Raw genomic sequence first — 19,610 nt, forward strand, 5'->3', positions numbered from 1 at the left:
GCTTCACTGGTTGCTCTTTTCTTGTGGCAACTGGTCACAAATCTCGCTGCTGTGATGGCACACGGGTGTTTCACCTAATACATACGGGAGTTTATCAAAATTGGATTTGTTTTCAAATTCTTTGTGGGTCTGTGTAATATGACGGAAATATCAGTCTCTGATTGAACATGCCCCGATCCACATCGAAGGGACTGCAGTAGAGGGAGTCACACGTTTTAAGTTCCTAGGCATCCACATCACTGAGGACTTGTCACATAGAGCAACAACACCACCACTCTTGTCAAAAGGGTGCAACAGCGTCTCTACTTCCTCAGGCGGCTGAAGGAATTCGTCATGCCACCCTGGGTCCTCTCCAAATACTACCGCTGCGTCGAGATCATCCTGACCGGTTTCATCGCGGCCAGTCACGGGAATTGCACCGTCCACAACCGCAAGGGCGTCCAGCGGGTGATGAAGATGGCCGAGTACATCACTGGGACCGTGCTCCCGCCCATCCAGGACATCTACTCAAAACGATGCCTGAGGAAGGCCACAGCATCATCATGGACCCCACACACCCCAGCTACAAGCAGTTCTCTCCCTTACCATTGGGTAGACAGTATCGGAGGATAAGATATTTTTTTTCATATATATATATATATATATATATATATATTTATTTAACCTTTATTTAACTAGGTAGGTCAGTTAAGAACAAATTCTTATTCACAATGACGGCCTACACCAGCCAAACCGGGATGACGCCGGGCCAATTGTGCGCCGCCCTATGGGACTCCCAATCACGGCCGGTTGTGATACAGCCTGGATTCGAACCAGGGTGTCTAGTGACGCGTCTAGCACTGAGATGCAGTGCCTTAGACCACTGCGCTTGAACTGGACTGACCACCTGCTCTGATTCTCTGCACCTTAGCACACATGCACTCACTCACGCATACACACACAGACACACACACACACATTCTCTGGTCTGATGAAACCAAGATTGAACTCTTTGGCCTGAATGCCAAGCGTCACATCTGGAGGAAACCTGGCACCATCCCTACGGTGAAGCATGGTGATGGCAGCATCATGCTGTGGGGATGTTTTTCAGAGGCGGTGACTGGGAGACTAGTCAGGATCGAGGGAAAGATGAACGGAGCAAAGTACAGAGAGATCCTTGATGAAAACCTGCTCCAGAGCCCTCAGGACCTCTGACTGGGGCAAAGTTTTACCATCTCTAGAGAGACCTGAAAATAGCTGTGCAGCGATGCTCCCCGTCCAACCTGACATAGCTTGAGAGGATTGGCAGAGAAGAATGGGAGAAACTCCCCAAATACAGGTGTGCCAAGCTTATAGCATCATAACCAAGAAGACTCAAGGCTGTAATCACTGCCAAAGGTGCTTCAACACAGTACTGAGTAAAGGGTCTGAATACTTATGTCAATGTGATATTTCATTTTTTATTTATTTATACATTTGCAAAAAAAGTAAGATTTTTTTTTCTTTGTCATTATGGGGTATTGTGTGTAGATTGAGGGGAAAAAATATTGAATCCATTTTAGAACAAGGCTGTAACATAACAAAATGTGAAAAAAGTCAAGGGGTCTGAATACTTTTCCGAATGAACTGCTTCACACATCACAGCTGCTGCTACCAGACTCTTATTATACTGCTCAATGTATACACTTGCGGTGGCCTCTCTCAGTAGGAAGGCTATGCTCACTGAGTCTGTACATAGTTAACCCTTTCCCTAATCTTGGGTCAGTCAGAGTGGTCAGATACTCTCTGTTTAGGGCCAAATAACATTCCAGTTTGTTCAGTTTTTTTGGTTAATTCTTTCCAATGTGTCAAGTAATCTTTTGGTTTTCTCATGATTTGGTTGGGTCTAATTGTGTTCCTGTCCTGGGGCTCTGTTCACAAACAGAAACAGACCCCACAGAGCCCAAAGGACAGGAACACAATCACGAGAAAACAAATCACGAGAAAACAAAAAGATAAGGACCAGCTTTCTTAGGGGACTCTTTTCCAGGTTCATCTCTCTGTAGGTGATGACTTTGTTATGGAAGGTTTGGCAATTGCTTCCTTTTAGGTGGTTGTAGAATTTAACGGCTATTTTCTGGATTTTGATCATTAGCGGGTATCGTCCTAATTCTGCACTGCATGCATTATTTGGTGTTTTACGTTTCCTCCCTTTCAATTAACAGGTGTGCCTTGTTAAATTGACACACATTCACATGCTGACCACACCGACGCGAGCGGTTTGGTCAGCATGTGAGTATGTGTGTAAAATACCCTCCTCTCAAGTGTCCTGGCGGGTGTCTTGCCCTCTCATGCTTTCTCATTCTCTTTCTGACCGTGCCCTCCTGACCTCTGTGTGTAAAATGAAACCAGGCAAGACACCCGCCAGGACACTTGAGAGGAGGGTATTTTACACACACACTCACATGCTGACCACACCGCTCGCGTCGGTGTGGTCAGCATGTGACTGTGTGTCAATTTAACAAGGCACAACTGTTAATTGAAATGCATTCCAGGTGACTACCTCGTGAAGCTGGTTGACAGAATGCCAAGAGTGTGCAAAGCTGTCATCAAGGCAAAGGGTGGCTACTTTGAAGAATCACAAATACAAAATATACACTACCGGTCAAACGTTTTAGAACAGCTACTCATTCAAGGGGTTTTCTTTATTTTTTACTATTTTCTACATTGTAGAATATGCCAAGAGTGTGCAAAGCTGTCATCAAGGCAAAGGGTGGCTATTTGAAGAATACAATTTCTTTGGTTACTACATGATTCCGTATGTGTTATTTCATAGTTGTGATGTCTTCACTAATATTGTACAATGTAGAAAATATAAAAACTATATAAAAACTATGGAATGAGTAGTTGTGTTCAAACCTTTGACTGGTACTGTCTGTCTGTATGTAGTGAATTAATTGATGTTGATTCTTCTGTACATATCACACTTTACATTTAGAAAGGTTCAGGGTATGCAGGATTTAATTCATGAATATATTGAAGCATCTTTAAATAGCTTTGTTTTGACTATCTTAATTCTAACGGGAAAAGTTGATTATAGAGTAATAAAATAGCATTATACGAGCATAAAGCAATGTTTTGTGTGTATAGTAGATTCTTTTTTTTATAGCAAATAAATACCTTTAAATCCGTATATAAAAAATGTATGTCTTAAAAAAAAGAAAGGTACTGACTGCAATGCATCTTTCATTTCCCCCATTCTTTTCTATTTGTTTCCAAGGGTAATGTTTAATTAATAACATTGGTATGAAAGGTTCTTAAAAAAAGACTATATATTGGGCCAGATTTACAAAGCAATTGCATTCTACCTATTATATTTTTGAGAAACATAGAATTCGTTTTTCATTAATTAACCCTCATGGTTTATTCATACTCTTATCTTACTCAGACTCTTACATTTATTCTTACCGTTATTATACTCTTGTTTTGCCTTAGTCTTACATATTTGTATGTTGTTCACCGTAGAGAAACAAATGCGACATTTGTACTGTTGTAACTGACTTAGTAAATCTAACCTAAACAGTATCCTTTCTACCGGACTGTATTCTGGGTATACAATAATTCAGCCTTCTCTCTTCTTTCTGTCACTCAAATGTCCACATTTCTCTCTTACATGTCTTCACTTTTCTCTTTGTACTGTTCTCTCTCCTTCCTCCATTTTCATATTCTCTCTATTGTTTGACTCTCTCCATTCTTATTCTTCCCTTGTGTCTTCTGTTCTCTCTCTCTCTCTCTCTCTCTCTCTCTCTCTCTCTCTCTCTCTCTCTCTCTCTCTCTCTCTCTCTCTCTCTCTCTCTCTCTCTCTCTCTCTCTCTCTGTGTCTCTCTCTCTGTGTCTCTCTCTCTCTCTCTCTTCATTCCCTCCATCTATGTTGTTTGGCAGCAAGCTTGTTTGAGTAGCTCTTTATAGGCCTGCATACTGTTGGCTTACTCTCACACTCTTTCAACTGTATTAAAGCATGTCATGCTGTGTGGGTGTGTTTGGTTCCCTCTGTTACGATTTGTCTAATCGTAAAAAATAAAAGCTACTGATTTTCCGATTGAATAACATTTTTTGTAAGACATTTAACGGCTATGACAGGAATGAAATACCCAATTGACATTCTGAAGGTTTGCTCTGAATAAGGCATACCTTTATGCCAGTCCAAATATCATTCATTGTAACAGTGCAGCGTTTTTTTTAAAGGGGTTGTCTGGGTCTAAATGTAATTACATGGTTATAGTTCAGTATCTTTTAAAAGGCGATTTTCTGTCATTCAAATTCTATGTTTAAAGGGGAGCGTTTTTAAAGGGGTGGTCTGTTTATTTTTTCCTCCACAGAGTAAGCTGGTGATGGAGGGCTTCCGCAGCCTGAAGGAGGGCGAGCAGGTGGAGTTCACCTTTAAGAAGTCCTCCAAGGGCCTGGAGTGCCTGCGGGTGACGGGGCCGGGCGGGGGGCCGTGCGCGGGCAGCGAGAGGAGACCCAAAGGGAAGGCCACGCCCCAGAAGAACCGCAAGCAAAAGGGTGACCGGTGAGTACAAGAGCAAAGCATGCTGGGAAGGCTCTGATTAACAGGAAGTCAAATGTGGATGGAGCTTTGCTGTAGTAGGCACAGGTGTTGAAAATGACATGGACAAAATGGTTGTTACTGGAAACTAAAGTTAAAGTAACATTAGACAAAATAAATAATTGAAAAGGCTAAGATGATTCTAAATATGCTTAGAAAATATATATAATCAATTTTACACTTAAATGAATGTGAGTGTTTAGAGTGTGTTTTCAAAAACCTCTTTACAAAACCTACATAACCAAACCTTTTCTAGTGGTATTCGTATGGTGGTGATTTTTGTATTAGCCTTAAATGGACAAGTTCAGAAAGTATCTTACTGCTCCCAGCTCACAACACACATTTTTTACTTTATAAACCAAAAATAAAAAAATAAAAAAAATCTTCCTATAAGGAGAGTTGGATTAAAGTTACAGCTTTGTACCTACAGTGGCTTCAGAAAGTATTCACACTCCTTGACTTTTTCCACATTGTTGTTACAGCCTGAATTTAATATTGATTACATTGAGACTTTTTTGGTCACTGGTCTACGCACAGTACCCCATAATGTCAAAGTGGAATTATGTTTTTAAAAATGTTTACAAATGATTTAAAAATTAAAAGCAGAAATGTCTTGAGTCAAGAAGTATTCAACCCCTTGGTTATGGCGAGCGTACATCAGTTCAGGATAAAAATGTGCTTAACAAGTCACATAATAAGTTACATGGACTCACTCTGTGTGCAATAAGAGTGTTTAACCCCCTAGAGTCGATTGACGCAATTTAAGCCAGAGATACTGTTTCGTTTTTTTGCATTGTATGCGTCTCAATCCACAGCATCCAACGACGTCGCACTTCTGCATCTGCGGTGAAAGGTGGCAGAGGTAAAGCGGCGTTTGGTCCTCTCACAAAAACGTCAGTAACCTCCAAACTCTTTGTGGAAAGATGAGACTCTCACAAACATGACGGTGGTCTCCTCGACCACCCCCACAAGTGTCAGGAGACTCGTCTGAAGTTTGTACCGTTGACGTGTCGACTTCTGTTTGTAGCGTCCAAACTGTTTTGGCTATAAACTAAAGTGACCCCACTGTGGAAAGGGGAGATTCTCACGAACGTGAAGGTGTTCTTCGTTTCTCTCTATGACCCCCATAAATGTCACAGGAATCATCTGAGGGTAACTGGTAACGTTTTTTCTTTTAAACAATGGAAGAAGGAAGGCAGTTTTGCACTAAATATGTGTAAAAACAAATATATATATATATATACAGTGGGGAGAACAAGTATTTGATACACTGCCGATTTTGCAGGTTTTCCTACTTACAAAGCATGTAGAGGTCTGTAATTTTTATCACAGGTACACTTCAACTGTGAGAGACGGAATCTAAAACAAAAATCCAGAAAATCACATTGTATGATTTTTAAGTAATTAATTTGCATTTTATTGCATGACATAAGTATTTGATACATCAGAAAAGCAGAACTTAATATTTGGTACAGAAACCTTTGTTTGCAATTACAGAGATCATACGTTTCCTGTAGTTCTTGACCAGGTTTGCACACACTGCAGCAGGGATTTTGGCCCACTCCTCCATACAGACCTTCTCCAGATCCTTCAGGTTTCGGGGCTGTCGCTGGGCAATACGGACTTTCAGCTCCCTCCAAAGATTTTCTATTGGGTTCAGGTCTGGAGACTGGCTAGGCCACTCCAGGACCTTGAGATGCTTCTTACGGAGCCACTCCTTAGTTGCCCTGGCTGTGTGTTTCGGGTCGTTGTCATGCTGGAAGACCCAGCCACGACCTATCTTCAATGCTCTTACTGAGGGAAGGAGGTTGTTGGCCAAGATCTCGCGATGCATGGCCCCATCCATCCTCCCCTCAATACGGTGCAGTCATCCTGTCCCCTTTGCAGAAAAGCATCCCCAAAGAATGATGTTTCCACCTCCAAGCTTCACGGTTAGGATGGTGTTCTTGGGGTTGTACTAATCCTTCTTCTTCCTCCAAACACGGCGAGTGGAGTTTAGACCAAAAAGCTATATTTTTGTCTCATCAGACCACATGACCTTCTCCAATTCCTCCTCTGGATCATCCAGATGGTCATTGGCAAACTTCAGACGGGCCTGGACATGCGCTGGCTTGAGCAGGGGGACCTTGCGTGCGCTGCAGGATTTTAATCCATGACGGCGTAGTGTGTTACTAATGGTTTTCTTTGAGACTGTGGTCCCAGCTCTCTTCAGGTCATTAACCAGGTCCTGCCGTGTAGTTCTGGGCTGATCCCTCACCTTCCTCATGATCATTGATGCCCCACGAGGTGAGATCTTGCATGGAGCCCCAGACCGAGGGTGATTGACCGTCATCTTGAACTTCTTCCATTTTCTAATAATTGCGCCAACAGTTGTTGCCTTCTCACCAAGCTGCTTACCTATTGTCCTGTAGCCCATCCCAGCCTTGTGCAGGTCTACAATTTTATCCCTGATGTCCTTACACAGCTCTCTGGTCTTGGCCATTGTGGAGAGGTTGGAGTCTGTTTGATTGAGTGGGTGGACAGGTGTATTTTATACAGGTAAGGAGTTCAAACAGGTGCAGTTAATACAGGTAATGAGTGGAGAACAGGAGGGCTTCTTAAAGAAAAACTAACAGGTCTGTGAGAGCCGGAATTCTTACTGGTTGGTAGGTGATCAAATACTTATGTCATGCAATAAAATGCAAATTAATTACTTAAAAATCATACAATGTGATTTTCTGGATTTTTGTTTTAAATTCCGTCTCTCACAGTTGAAGTGTACCTATGATAAAAATTACAGACCTCTACATGCTTTGTAAGTAGGAAAACCTGCAAAATCGGCAGTGTATCAAATACTTGTTCTCCCCACTGTATCCCCTAGAAATAGGACAGACACTTCAACACCTTGTTTCTTATGCTTTATGTTGTTACAGTCCTTTTTGCCATTTATTATTGTGTTATTCAATGTGTTTCTATTGGCTATTTTTTTTTATACCTAAAGGGGTTCTACAAATCTAAATCAAATAGCTATATGGTCCGTAGTATGACCATCTTAAAACAATTCCATAGGTCAGCTTAGAACCCCCCACAGTTGCCGGTGAGGAAGGAAACCGCTCAGGGATTTCACTGTGAGGCCAATGGTGACTTTAAAACAGTTACAGATTTTAATGGCTGTGATAGGAGAAAATTGAGGATGGATCAACAACATTGTAGTTACTCCACAGTAGTAACCTAATTGACAAAGTGAAAAGAAGGAAGCCTGTACAGAAAAAAAAATATTCCAAAACATGCATCCTGTTAGCAACAAGGCACTAAAGTAAAACTGCCCAAAAATTGGCAAAGAAATCAACTTTATGCCGTGAGTGTCACGATCGTGTGGAGGAGAGACGGACCAAAACGCAGCATGTGGAAAATAAGCCATCTTCTTTTATTTTACTACGAAGATGAACATGAAACGAAACACTATTACAAACTATACAAAAACAACAAACGACCGTGAAGCTATAAACGTAGTGCACACAAACATGCTACAAACGTTCAACATAGACAATTCCCCACAAACAGCTAAAGCCTATGGTTGCCTTAAATATGGCTCCCAATCAGAGACAACAATAACCAGCTGTCTCTAATTGAGACCCAATTCAGGCAACCATAGACTTTCCTAGATACCTACACTCAACCATAGACACAGCTAGACTACTATACTAAACATAAACCCAACTACTCTAATAAACCCCCTAAACCTTACAACCACCCTAGACACTACAAAAACCACATACATTCCCCATGTCACACCCTGACCTAACCAAAATAATTAAGAAAACAAAGAATACTAAGGCCAGGGCGTGACAGTGAGTACAAAGTGTTATGTTTGTGGCAAATCCAACACAACACATCACTGAGTACCACTCTTCACATTTTCAAGCATGGTGGTGGCTGCATCATGTTATGGGTATTCTTCCCATCGGCAAGGACTAGGGAGTTTTTTAAAATAAAAAGAAACGGAATGGAGCTAAGCACAGGCAAAATCCTAGAGGAGAACCTGGTTCAGTCTGCTTTTTACCAGACACTGGGAGACAAATTCACCTTTCACCAGGACAATAACCTAAAACACAAGGCCAAATGTGTACAAAACATTAAGAACCCCTTCCTAATTGAGTGTCATAGCTTTCACCTGGTTAGTCCATGTTTTGGAAAGAGCAGGTGTTCTTAATGTTTTGTGCACTGTGTACACTGGAGTTGCTTACCAAGATGACATTAAATGTTCTCGAGTGGGTTATGTAGAGTTTTTACTTCCATCGGCTTGAAAATGGCTGGCTAGCAATGATCAACTATCCATTTATCAGAGCTTGAACAATTAAAAAAAAAAAGAATAATATGCAAATATTGTGCAATCCATGTGTGCAAAACACTTAGAGACTTACCCAGAAAGACTCACTACTGTAGTCGCTGCCAAAGGTGATTCTAAGATGTATTGACTCAGGGGTGCGAATACTTATTTAAATGAGATATTTTGGTATTTCATTTTCAATCAATGAACAAACATTTCAAAAACATGTTTTCACTTTGTCATTGTGGGTTCTTGTGTGTAGATGGGTGAGATTTTTATATAATTGAGTCCATTTTGAATTCAGGCTGTAACACAACAACATGTCGAATAAGTCAAGGGGTATGACTACATTCTGAAGGCACTGTATATGTTTCTGTCTTCATCATCAGTTAAATATTTCTCAGGGGGCCTATATTGTGGATTCAAACCTAGATCTAAGTACACGATGGTTGCTATGGTTATTCTGCTCGATGATCATGCATTGAATAGGGCACTTTGCCCGCTATTTCACAGCTATTTAAAGGCAATTTGTCAGCTTCCACATTGTAGACCATCTTAAATGTGGGCCTGGGTAAGTTTGTGTGAATCTCAATGCATTGACTCCAGCCACCCAATCCATACGCTGTTCTCTCTGCTACCGCATGGCAAGCGGTACCAGTGCACCAAGTCTGGGACAAACAGGATACTGAACAGCTTCTACCCCAAAGCCATAAGACTGCTAAATAAGACTGATAAATAGCTAATCAAATAGCTAGCTGGACCACCTGCAATGACCCTTTTGTCTTGTACCTAACTGTCTTGCACTGACTATGCACACACACTGGACTTTACCCTCACACTCACACATACTTACACACTCACACATACTTACACACATACACGCCCACACACACATAATGTACGCACGCACACACACACGCACGCACGCACGCACACACACACACTTTCATACTCTCCACATACGCTGCTGCTACTGTCTTATCTACCCTGTTGCCTTGTCACTCTACCCCTACCTGTATGTACATAGCTACCTGAATTACTTGGTACCTCTGCATATCGACTCAGTACTGGAACTCCCTCTATCAGTGGTGTAGTGGAGTTCTGCGGGGCCCTGTCCAAAGGTCCAAGCAAAGGCCCCTCCCGAACCCCATTGGGGCAGAGAGAATGTGCAGTTGTATAGCTAATGTCATGCTATTTTGCACGTTTTGCCATGAGGCTTACAGAACATGTTGCTGTTTTAGTGCTCAGGGATTCTTGAAAGACAGGACAATCAACTTTTTCCCCACAAATATTTGTCTTAATATTAAAAACATTTTAAATATATATTTTTGATAGACCAATCAGCTATCACACCATGTAAAAGAACAACCTCCTATTTGTATTTATAATGCAACAAATTGCATTTTTTTCAACTCCTCCAGGCATTTCATTTTTTTACAATTATTGTCCGAAAACTGTTTAAAGGCCTTGATTGTTTAATTCTAACATTAGATTATTCAAATCTCCAATGTTCTTTTTGTTTTATTTATGAGCGCTATTAAAAGCTCCAGGGATAATGTCTTCAGCATTTTGGCATGTTTGTCTAGATTTAGAGCGTAACACAACATTTCTAAAGTAAATATTTTCCCTTCGGTCTAGCACAGCAAGTACTTCAATTGTTTAAGCATCTGTTGCAGAACAGTGATTAAGGGGTTAACCATCAGTGGCTTGTCAACTCCGTCACTGCTGGCTAACCCCCTTAATCACTGTTCTGCAACATATGCTTAAACAATCGAAATGCTTGCTGTTGACGACAGATATTCAAAACGGACATATTTTTGTCTTAAAAAGTAAGTTAATTTGTAAAATATGGAAAATGATTAATTTGAATATCTCCAAATGAAACAGAACAATTCTATGAAATCTTTCAGGGCTCTGGCAGAGTTAAGTTTAGACAACAATGGTAAACACAGTAGCAATTAAGTTTTTGCTGACTCTAAAACCTTATTAAATGTCACATATTTGAACCAAAATTCATATTCTATTCTAATCTGTCAGGCAGATGGAGTTGACCGTTTATGGTTGTGAACATGGTGATTGCAATATTGTTTGTTTAAATCGATCAAAAGTAGAGAACTTTACAGATCATGACACGTATAAAGTCCTTATGGTATGGCTGACCCTGCTCATTCCTGATTCATTTAGGATTTGACCAAATCTCCAGACACATCTTTTAGGAATCAAAGTTTTGAGATAAATATTATTTAAAGTCACGGAGGGCTATTTCAAGAAACTACATACGATACACTTTTTAGTTAATTTCCATTATTCCAGGCATAGAGCCGACATGGAAATAAAATTTAGAAAATCCCCCTAAATTTAACTTTTAAGCTCAAATAATGCAACAATACGTTTCCCTGCCCGACAAGGATTGTCACGACTTTCAAGAATCCCTGAGCTAATTTCCTGCTATTCTACACATTTTGTCATGAGGCTGGGAGAAAATTGTGTAGTTATAAAGCTAATTTCCTGAGTTTTTTCATGGCTTATGACGTCTTCATATGCTATCTGGAGGGCCTGACTTCGTGTCACTTTCTATTACTATTTAAATGTTATATCTTTAACTCTGCATTGTTGGAAAAGGACCCGTAAGTAAGCATTTTCACTGTTAGTCTACACCTGTTGTTTACAAAGCATGTGACAAATACAATTGGATTTGATGTCTGAAGACTGAATACAGTGTGTGGTGTTGTTTTGCCCTATTACGAGCGCAAGACTTAAGATTTTCAGTAGAAGTGATCGTTAAATGTGAGCTCTTTCCCGACATTAGCATTTTTTAAACGTCTTGTATAGTCCCCAAGGCTTATATGGAACGCCCTGAAATAGCTTGATGATTGCTGTATCTCCCTCCCTCCCTCCCTCCCTCCCTCCCTCCCTCCCTCCCTCCCGTCTCCTCTTCTACTGAGAGAACATGCAGTTCCTACTCTCCATGTGTCTGTGCACCTGGTGCTGCAGTGAACACAGAGCCAGTTAATATAGCCAGATAGAGCTATATCTGGCTCCTTCGTAGGAGGCTACTTCACATAGCTACACTGTACAGTGTACATTAAAGCCACAGTCTGGAGTTTGTGTACTCAGCCCCGATGGCAGCCCCTCCGCCAGCCCCTCCGCCACTTGCAGTGCTGGAGAAATGGAACTACTCTCAAATTCACACACACAGCTCGTAAGGCATTTCTAAGTTATTCTTCAACAATCAATGGGTATAGGGCAGGCTAACCCTTGAACAGCAGGGAATCTCCCTGATTATGCCTTTTTTTTTAAACGCTTTTTCCATCTCATAACCAATAGAACAACTAAAATAACAAATAGAACATCTTCTATTCTAGATTCAATTTCTCTCAAAAATAAAACACCATATTAAATAACAGAAGACTATCTAAAATGTTCCTTATGCAAAACCATATCTGAGACTCAGAGCATACAAAATAATTTTACAATTACAGCTAAACTGTTTAAAAAATTGTAATTCGATACATATCGGGCTTAATTTGCTCATCTATGGCCATAATATTGGGCCAAATTGACATTTATTAAACCTAGGATTCATTATTCATTACAGGTACATCATTTAATGTATTAAATTCATAGTTTAGTTCCAAAACGACATAATAAACACTTTAAAGCTTGTTTCTGAATCTTCTATATTCCATTATAAACTGGGTGGTTTGGGCCCTGATTGGCTGACAGCTGTGGTGTTTCAGACCGTATATCACAAAGTGTGACACAACCTACACTCAGTCTAGTCTACACACCATAGAAATACAATGGATTTTACCTAGCATACTACGACTCCCAGGGTGCAATGCTTCGCCCAGGGCTGCTGGCTGGCTATCATATTACTGTATAATGCTGAAAATAATATATGTCATTGTCGCTCCAAAATCATTTGAATTTAGTTGCTGGTAGAATAACGTTACAAAGCAAACGTAATGTGTAAAATGGTTTTTTATGTATTTTTGGAGGTAAACCTCCCTTGCACTGCACTGCTTTGTAACACCTTTTGCATAGTTTTTTTTATTTTCGGTAGGCTGGTCTTCATCTGCTCTGTGAGCAAAGTATTCCCATATTTCGCTTCTGGAGCCAGTTTTGTAATAAACAACCTGCTGGAGTGGAGGTATGATGTTTTCGTTAGAAGAAGCCATGTTGACGGCATTTTCTCTCTCTCGCTTCTCAAAAGTGTCTCGCACTGTGACAGCAGCATGCGCAAGCGCAAGGAGCCTGGCTAGCTTACTCCTGCCACCTTGAGAAGATTCAGACAAATTCCTAGACAGACTCGCTTATCTCAGACCGTATATGACGTGAGACACATTTGACAGAAGTACTGAAAGTAACAAATTCTAGTGCCAAACCGTTTTTCATGTTCTAGTATTGAAAAAGTACAGACGTTTTGGTATACCTAGCAACACTACAGTAGATGTGAGAGCAATATCTGCATAGACCAAATCACTGTGTCGTTACTATACTAGTCTGGCTATCCAATCCCACGATTACTCCCCCTTATCTGCCGAAAGGGTTCCCTGGTTATTTCAGTGTAGTTTGGATAATTTGAGTACTTTGTGGTTTGTTATCTCAATGGTGTTCTGATTGTGCTTCGGATTGGAAGCTGTGTTGGTATGTAGGTGGCAGGTACTTGAGCCTGATTAAACCTCTTGGTTCTGTGTTCCCGTTCCATATAAGGGGCCACAGTGCTGCGCTACTGAAGCCGTCAAGACATCCACATACTAATGTTGGGTTTGCTCCTAGCAGAACCCGGCTAGGCAAAGCAAACGTCTGTGCTTGCATACTCCCGAAAGCAGGGGTTATCAAAGTGGGTTCTACTTTGGTAGAGGTACTGCAGGGGGTCCGCGGCCAGATAAAAAAAATACAAGATCAAATAATCTGTCCAATGGAGCTGTGAAATAAGTTTAGACGGTGTAATACAAAACAAAACAATGTAATATTATTAACTTACAATTTATGTTCCTAATCATGGGCAACATAGGACTGGGAGGCTCACAGGGCTATTGGTATCCACAGTACTCCACCAATTATACATTTACAAATGTTTGTGTTCCCCAAAAATGCACTTAATTTACAGTAACTGTCGACTACAAATCTCACTTTTAAATGTTTACATTCCGTTAGCTCATACCCAAATAATGTTGTTGACTCGTCATATACTTGTATTTGTGGTCAAAGAATGACCTTTACTTATCAATTAAATGTTAAGTAAAAATAGACAAGTAAAAATAACAAATAATTAAAGAGCAGCAGTAAAATAACAGTAGCGAGGCTATGTACAGGGGGTATCGGTACAGAGTCAATGTGCGGGGGTACAGGTTAATCGAGGTAATTGAGGTAATATGTACATGTAGGAGTTGTAGGAGTTGTAGGAGTTAAAGTGACTATGCATAGATAATAAACAGAGAGTAGCTCCGGTACCGCTTGCCGTGCGGCAGCAGAGAGAACAGTCTATGACTAGGGTGGCTGGAGTCTTTGACAATTTTTAGGGCCTTCCTCTGACACCGCCTGGTATAGAGGTCCTGGATGGCAGGAAGCTTGGCCCCAGTGATGTACTTGGCCGTACGCATTACCCTCTGTAGTGCCTTGTGGTTGGAGGCCGCGCAGTTGCCATACCAGGCAGTGACACAACCAGTCAAGATGCTCTCGATGGTGCAACTGTATAACTTTTTGAGGATCTGAGGACCCATGCCAAATCTTTTCAGTCTCCTCTTCACGACTGTCATGGTGTGTTTGGACCATAATAGTTTGTTGGTGATGTGGACACCAAGGAACTTGAGGCTCTCAACCTGCTCCACTACAGCCTCGTCGATGAGAATGGGGGCGTGCACGGTCCTCCTTTTCCTGTAGTCCCACAATCATCTCCTTTGTCTTGATCACATTGAGGGAGAGGTTGTTATCCTGGTACCACACGGCCAGGTCTCTGACCTCCTCCCTATAGGCTGTCTCATCGTTGTCAGTGATCATAAGTCAGTGATGGTGTTGGAGTCGTGCTATGGACGGAAGGGAAACTTTTGAACTCATATTGTAATTAATTATTGGTCATATTTCTTAGAAATCTGGAAACACCGGGCAGTTACTTTAAGCTTTAAAACTGCAAGGTTTTCTCTGCCTCATGGCAATATGTGTAGAATTGCAGGAAATTAGCTTGAAAACGGCAAACTTCTCTCCAATGTCAAGAGGCGGGCCTTTAAATTGTTCCTTCCCAATACCCGAGACTTGGTTCGGCCATGCACTGCCGAAGTCATGGTAAAACTCCTTGAATGCTATTTTCTTTTCATCTCGCTCGAGTTGTGTTGTGATTATGCGGGGGTCCCTGATAAATTTGCTGTCACAAAACGTTTGAGAACCACAGCCCCAAAGACCTCGCTTGAAAAACAAGTAAAGCGGCAATAATACTGTTGTTTGTCCCTCTTGAGCCACCGTAGCAACAACATAGCCAGAAACACTTCCTCAAAATAGTCCAAGATAAGATGAATCAAGAAATCTGTATTAAATGTTTACGTTTTTGCTTTAGAGGTGTTAGTCGTGCAATTTTACAACTAACTAAGATGTTTGGTGCAGTATTTCTCAAGTGAAATAAATTGCATGAAAATTAGTCGTCTGTCAATGGATGACAACGAACACTTCATTGAAGAATGCCGTCCATAGTTCCCACTTCCACTAGGAGTAGTACTGTTGACCAATCACCGACGAAGGGGCGGAGACTTCAGCTACCGAACTTCGACTTTCCTCTATATTGTTTTGTGTGTACACGAACAGCCGGGAAAAAACCTGGAAAACACCAAAACAAACAAAAACGTCACAAAATGTTGTCATATGTGCGCAAAGTGTTTCGACTGAAGCATGCGGCAGGCTTAGCGCTACTCTTCTCCCTGCTGTCCAGAGCTATAACTACAACTATACTTGAACACAGTGTAGAAGTACTGCATTCCAATATTCTATATATTATATACACTACATGACCAAAAGTATGTGGACACCTGTTCGTCGTACATCTCATTCCAAAATCATGGGCATTATACTGGAGTTGGCCCCCCCCTTTGCTGTTATAACAGCCTCCACTCTTCTGGGAAGTCATTCCACTAGATGTTGGAACATTGCTGCGGGACTTGCTTCCATTTAGCCACAAGAGCATTAGTGATGTCAGGCACAGATGTTGTGCGATTCGGCATGGCTCGCAGTCGGCGTTCCAATTCATCCCAAAGGTGTTCCATGGGGTTGAGGCCAGGGCTCTGTGCAAATCAGTCAAGTTCTCCCAAACCGATCTCGACAAACCATTTCTGTATGGACCTCGCTATGTGCACGGGGGCAGTGTCATGCTGAAACAGGAAAGGGCCTTCCCCAAACTGTTGCCACAAAGTTGGAAGCACAGAATTGTCTAGAATGTCATTGTATTCTGTAGATTTCCCTTTACTGGAACTAAGGGGCCTAGCCCGAACCATGAAAAACAGCCCCAGACCATTTTTCCTCCTCCACCACTATGCATTGGTGCAGGTAGCGTTCTACTGGCATCCGCCAAACCCAGATTTGTACGTTGGACTGCCAGATGGTGAAGCGTGATTCATCACTCCAGAGAATGCGTTTCCACTGCTCCAGAGTCAAATGGCGGCAAGCTTTACACCATCACGCTTGGGATTGCGCATCTTAGGCTTGTGTGCGGCTGCTAGGCAATGGAAACCCATTTTTTGAAGCTCCTGACGAACAGTTATTGTGCTGACGTTACTTACAAAGGCAGTTTGGAACTCGGTAGTGAGTGTTGCAACAGAGGATAGTTACAATTTTGACATACTACACGCTTCAGCACTCGGTGGTCCCGTTCTGTGGGCTTGGATGGTCTACCACTTCGCTGCTGAGCCGTTGTTGCTCCTAGATGTTTCCATTTCACAATAACAGCACTTACGGTTGACTAGTGCAGCTCTAGCAGGGCAGAAATTTGACAAACTGACTTGTTGGAAAGGTGGCATCCTATGACGGTGCCACGTTGAAAGTCACTGAGCTCTTCAGTAAGGCCATTGTACTGCCAATGTTTCTCTATTGAGAGTGCATGGCTGTGTGCTTGATTTTATATACCTGTCAGCAACGGGTGTGGCTGAAATAGCCAAATTCACTCATTTGAAGGGGTGTCCACATACTTTTGCAGATATTGTGTACATTCTGGGGCAAGAGACCTAAAAAGGTATAATATTAGGGTTTGGGAAATGCTGAGAAGTGCTTTTAACTGTTTTTCCTTAACTGAATGAATGTTCACTCAAACGAAGGAATATTTTACCACTCAATCCATCTTTAATCAAGACCGTAAACCAGAGTTAAGAATAGGTCTAAATGACCTCTTAGCAATAGAGTTTGTCACATTGGATTTAAGGGTCCTGTTACAGCCAATGATGTACAGTATATGAACACTAGATTGTCGATGCTTTTGGCACGAATCGGCTCAAAGTCCATAACAAAAAGGGAGACGACGTGGAGATTAGGAATAGCACAAATGTATTTATTAACTGAGGTAACGTAAATACAGTTAACACCGGTGTGTGTAGTCAGTAATCAGCAGTGTAAGTGAGTGGTTGCGTGCATAGACGTGATAATGAGGGGTGTTGAAAGGTGCCAAAGCAAACAAAACAAAACAGCCACAACCAAAATCTAACAGTGTGTCTGCATGAAGAGAGTCTCAATGAATGGGGAAGAGGTGTATTTATCCTGGGACACACCCGGGTCCAGGTGCGTCCCGTTATCGCTGACGACCCTCCCAGCTCCGCCCACCGAGGTCCTATCAAGGAAAAGAAGAGCGAAGAGAAAGAATATCGGCAGACAGAGTGGGAGGGTCGTCACACTATGTATTAGCCAATGAGAGGCTAAGTCACCGCAGAAAGAGCAGCCCTCCATAGAAATGAATGGAAATCCTACAGTATTTAAATTCAGTGTTTCACGGACCAAATTTCATGTAATTAATGATTTTATTTGTTTTGTAGTGGGGACAGCAAAAAAAAAGACTGTTTTTCTATATTGTTTTATTACTGTCCGCCCCAGGACCATGGTGAAACCTAAACAATAACTACGGTGCTGTGGCGGTCAGACAATACTAATGACCGAGCAGATACACAAGCAGTGGGACGGCAGGGGGTAGCAGATTCCTGCTTTAAGGTGACTTTAGTAGAAGAAATGTGGCAAACAATTATGGAGACATTAATAAACGCATTTCTATTGCTTCTAAAATCTTTCAACGATTCATTGTAAAATAATAATTTCACCAGTACCATTTTTCCTTGTAAATTCCAAGAAAACGTCAAACGGACTATGACATAAAGCATATCAGTGAGTTGATTCACGAGTCCCTTGTTAGTGCTAAAACCTGCCATCCAACCATTTTTTCAATCTAAATTCTGCTATTCTGTTGCACATTGTAAGGATAACTAGATAATACAGCTCTCTAACATTTGCTGTTGTACATAGTATGTTAAATTATGCAACAAAGAGAGATTTCTGGACAATAAAGTCACTACCGGTTGAGTCCAAGTCCGCACTGGTCGAGGTTGATTCACGAGTCATGAAAATCTTGACTCGAGTCCAAGTCAAGTCCCAGTCCTGGACTCGATTACTACAACACTGAAGCATATTCACTGAAATATAAACCAAGTCTATTCTCAACACTTATGTACATATGTGTTCATTTAAAGTATTAATCAGTGTTAACTTTCAGAGTTAAATGAAACATTTGCTGTGTAACCAGGAATTTGTAACAGAATAAAAAGAGAATACGCCATTTGACACCCAACAAATTATTTATTGTATCCCTGGGAGGAATATTAAAATATTGCAGATGATTCTGAGGAGGCAAGGACAAATGAGGCAGTCTAGGCTATGTTGGGTAGCATCCCAAAGGGTTTCCTATTCCCTAGTGCACTACTTTTGACCAGATACCTATGGGCTCTGGTCAAAAGTAGTGCTCTGAATAGGGAATAGGGAGCCATTTGGTGGAATGCAGTCATGATGCTAACAGCATTCTGCATCCAGCCTCCAAGTATTACCGTGGTAACCACCACAAGTTCCTTAGTAACCCACAAGGTCCCAGTGAAGTGTGTTTGCACCATTTCTTAGCTCGGTAAGGGCACATGAAGTTCATCGAAATATCGAGAGTACGAAATCCTCTGAACTGAGGTCAACTCCTGTTCAAGCCTGTCTGGTAATTGAATTGGATGTTGCGTTTGAGATATGCAGCAGGTAGCCTAGTGGTTAGAGTGTTGGGCCAGTAACTGAAAGGTTGCTGGATTGAATCCCTGAGCTGACAAGGTAACAATCTGTTGTTCTGCCCCCTGAACAAGGCAGTTAACCCACTGTTCCCCGGTAGGCAGTCATTGTAAATAAGAATTTGTTCTTAACTGACTTGCCTAGTTAAATAAAGGTACAATTTAAAAAATATATGCAATGGCGTTTTCAGTTATAGCATTGCCTTTTTCAATTCAGTTTTTCTCCGGCAGTTCAATTGAAATTGAAATTTGGCTTGACCCTTGCTCGCTTGCTTAATGTTTTTATTGTGATTGCGTGTCAAGGAGTGTGTGTGTGTGTGTGAGTGCTTTTGAGAGAGAGAGATGGAGTGTGTGTGTGTGAGTGATTTTGAGAGAGAGAGATGGAGTGTGTGTGTGTGAGTGATTTTGAGAGAGAGGAGATGGAGTGTGTGTGTGAGTATGAGAGATGGAGTGT

General features: G+C 41.5%; 1 protein-coding gene across 3 annotated transcripts in view; it reads left to right on the top strand.

Annotated features, from left to right (window-relative positions):
- The window catches only part of LOC139583153 (protein lin-28 homolog B-like), a 42,907-nt gene that overhangs the window by 13,469 nt on the left and 9,828 nt on the right, over nucleotides 1-19,610 (top strand). For all 3 annotated transcript variants that reach the window (XM_071413949.1, XM_071413950.1, XM_071413948.1), the window contains exon 3: nucleotides 4,338-4,528. In XM_071413949.1, coding sequence (XP_071270050.1) covers nucleotides 4,338-4,528 — 191 coding nt within the window. The remainder of the gene's footprint in view (nucleotides 1-4,337; nucleotides 4,529-19,610) is intronic.

The sequence above is a fragment of the Salvelinus alpinus genome, chromosome 8, assembly GCF_045679555.1.
Source record: "Salvelinus alpinus chromosome 8, SLU_Salpinus.1, whole genome shotgun sequence".
Taxonomy (NCBI): domain Eukaryota; kingdom Metazoa; phylum Chordata; class Actinopteri; order Salmoniformes; family Salmonidae; genus Salvelinus; species Salvelinus alpinus.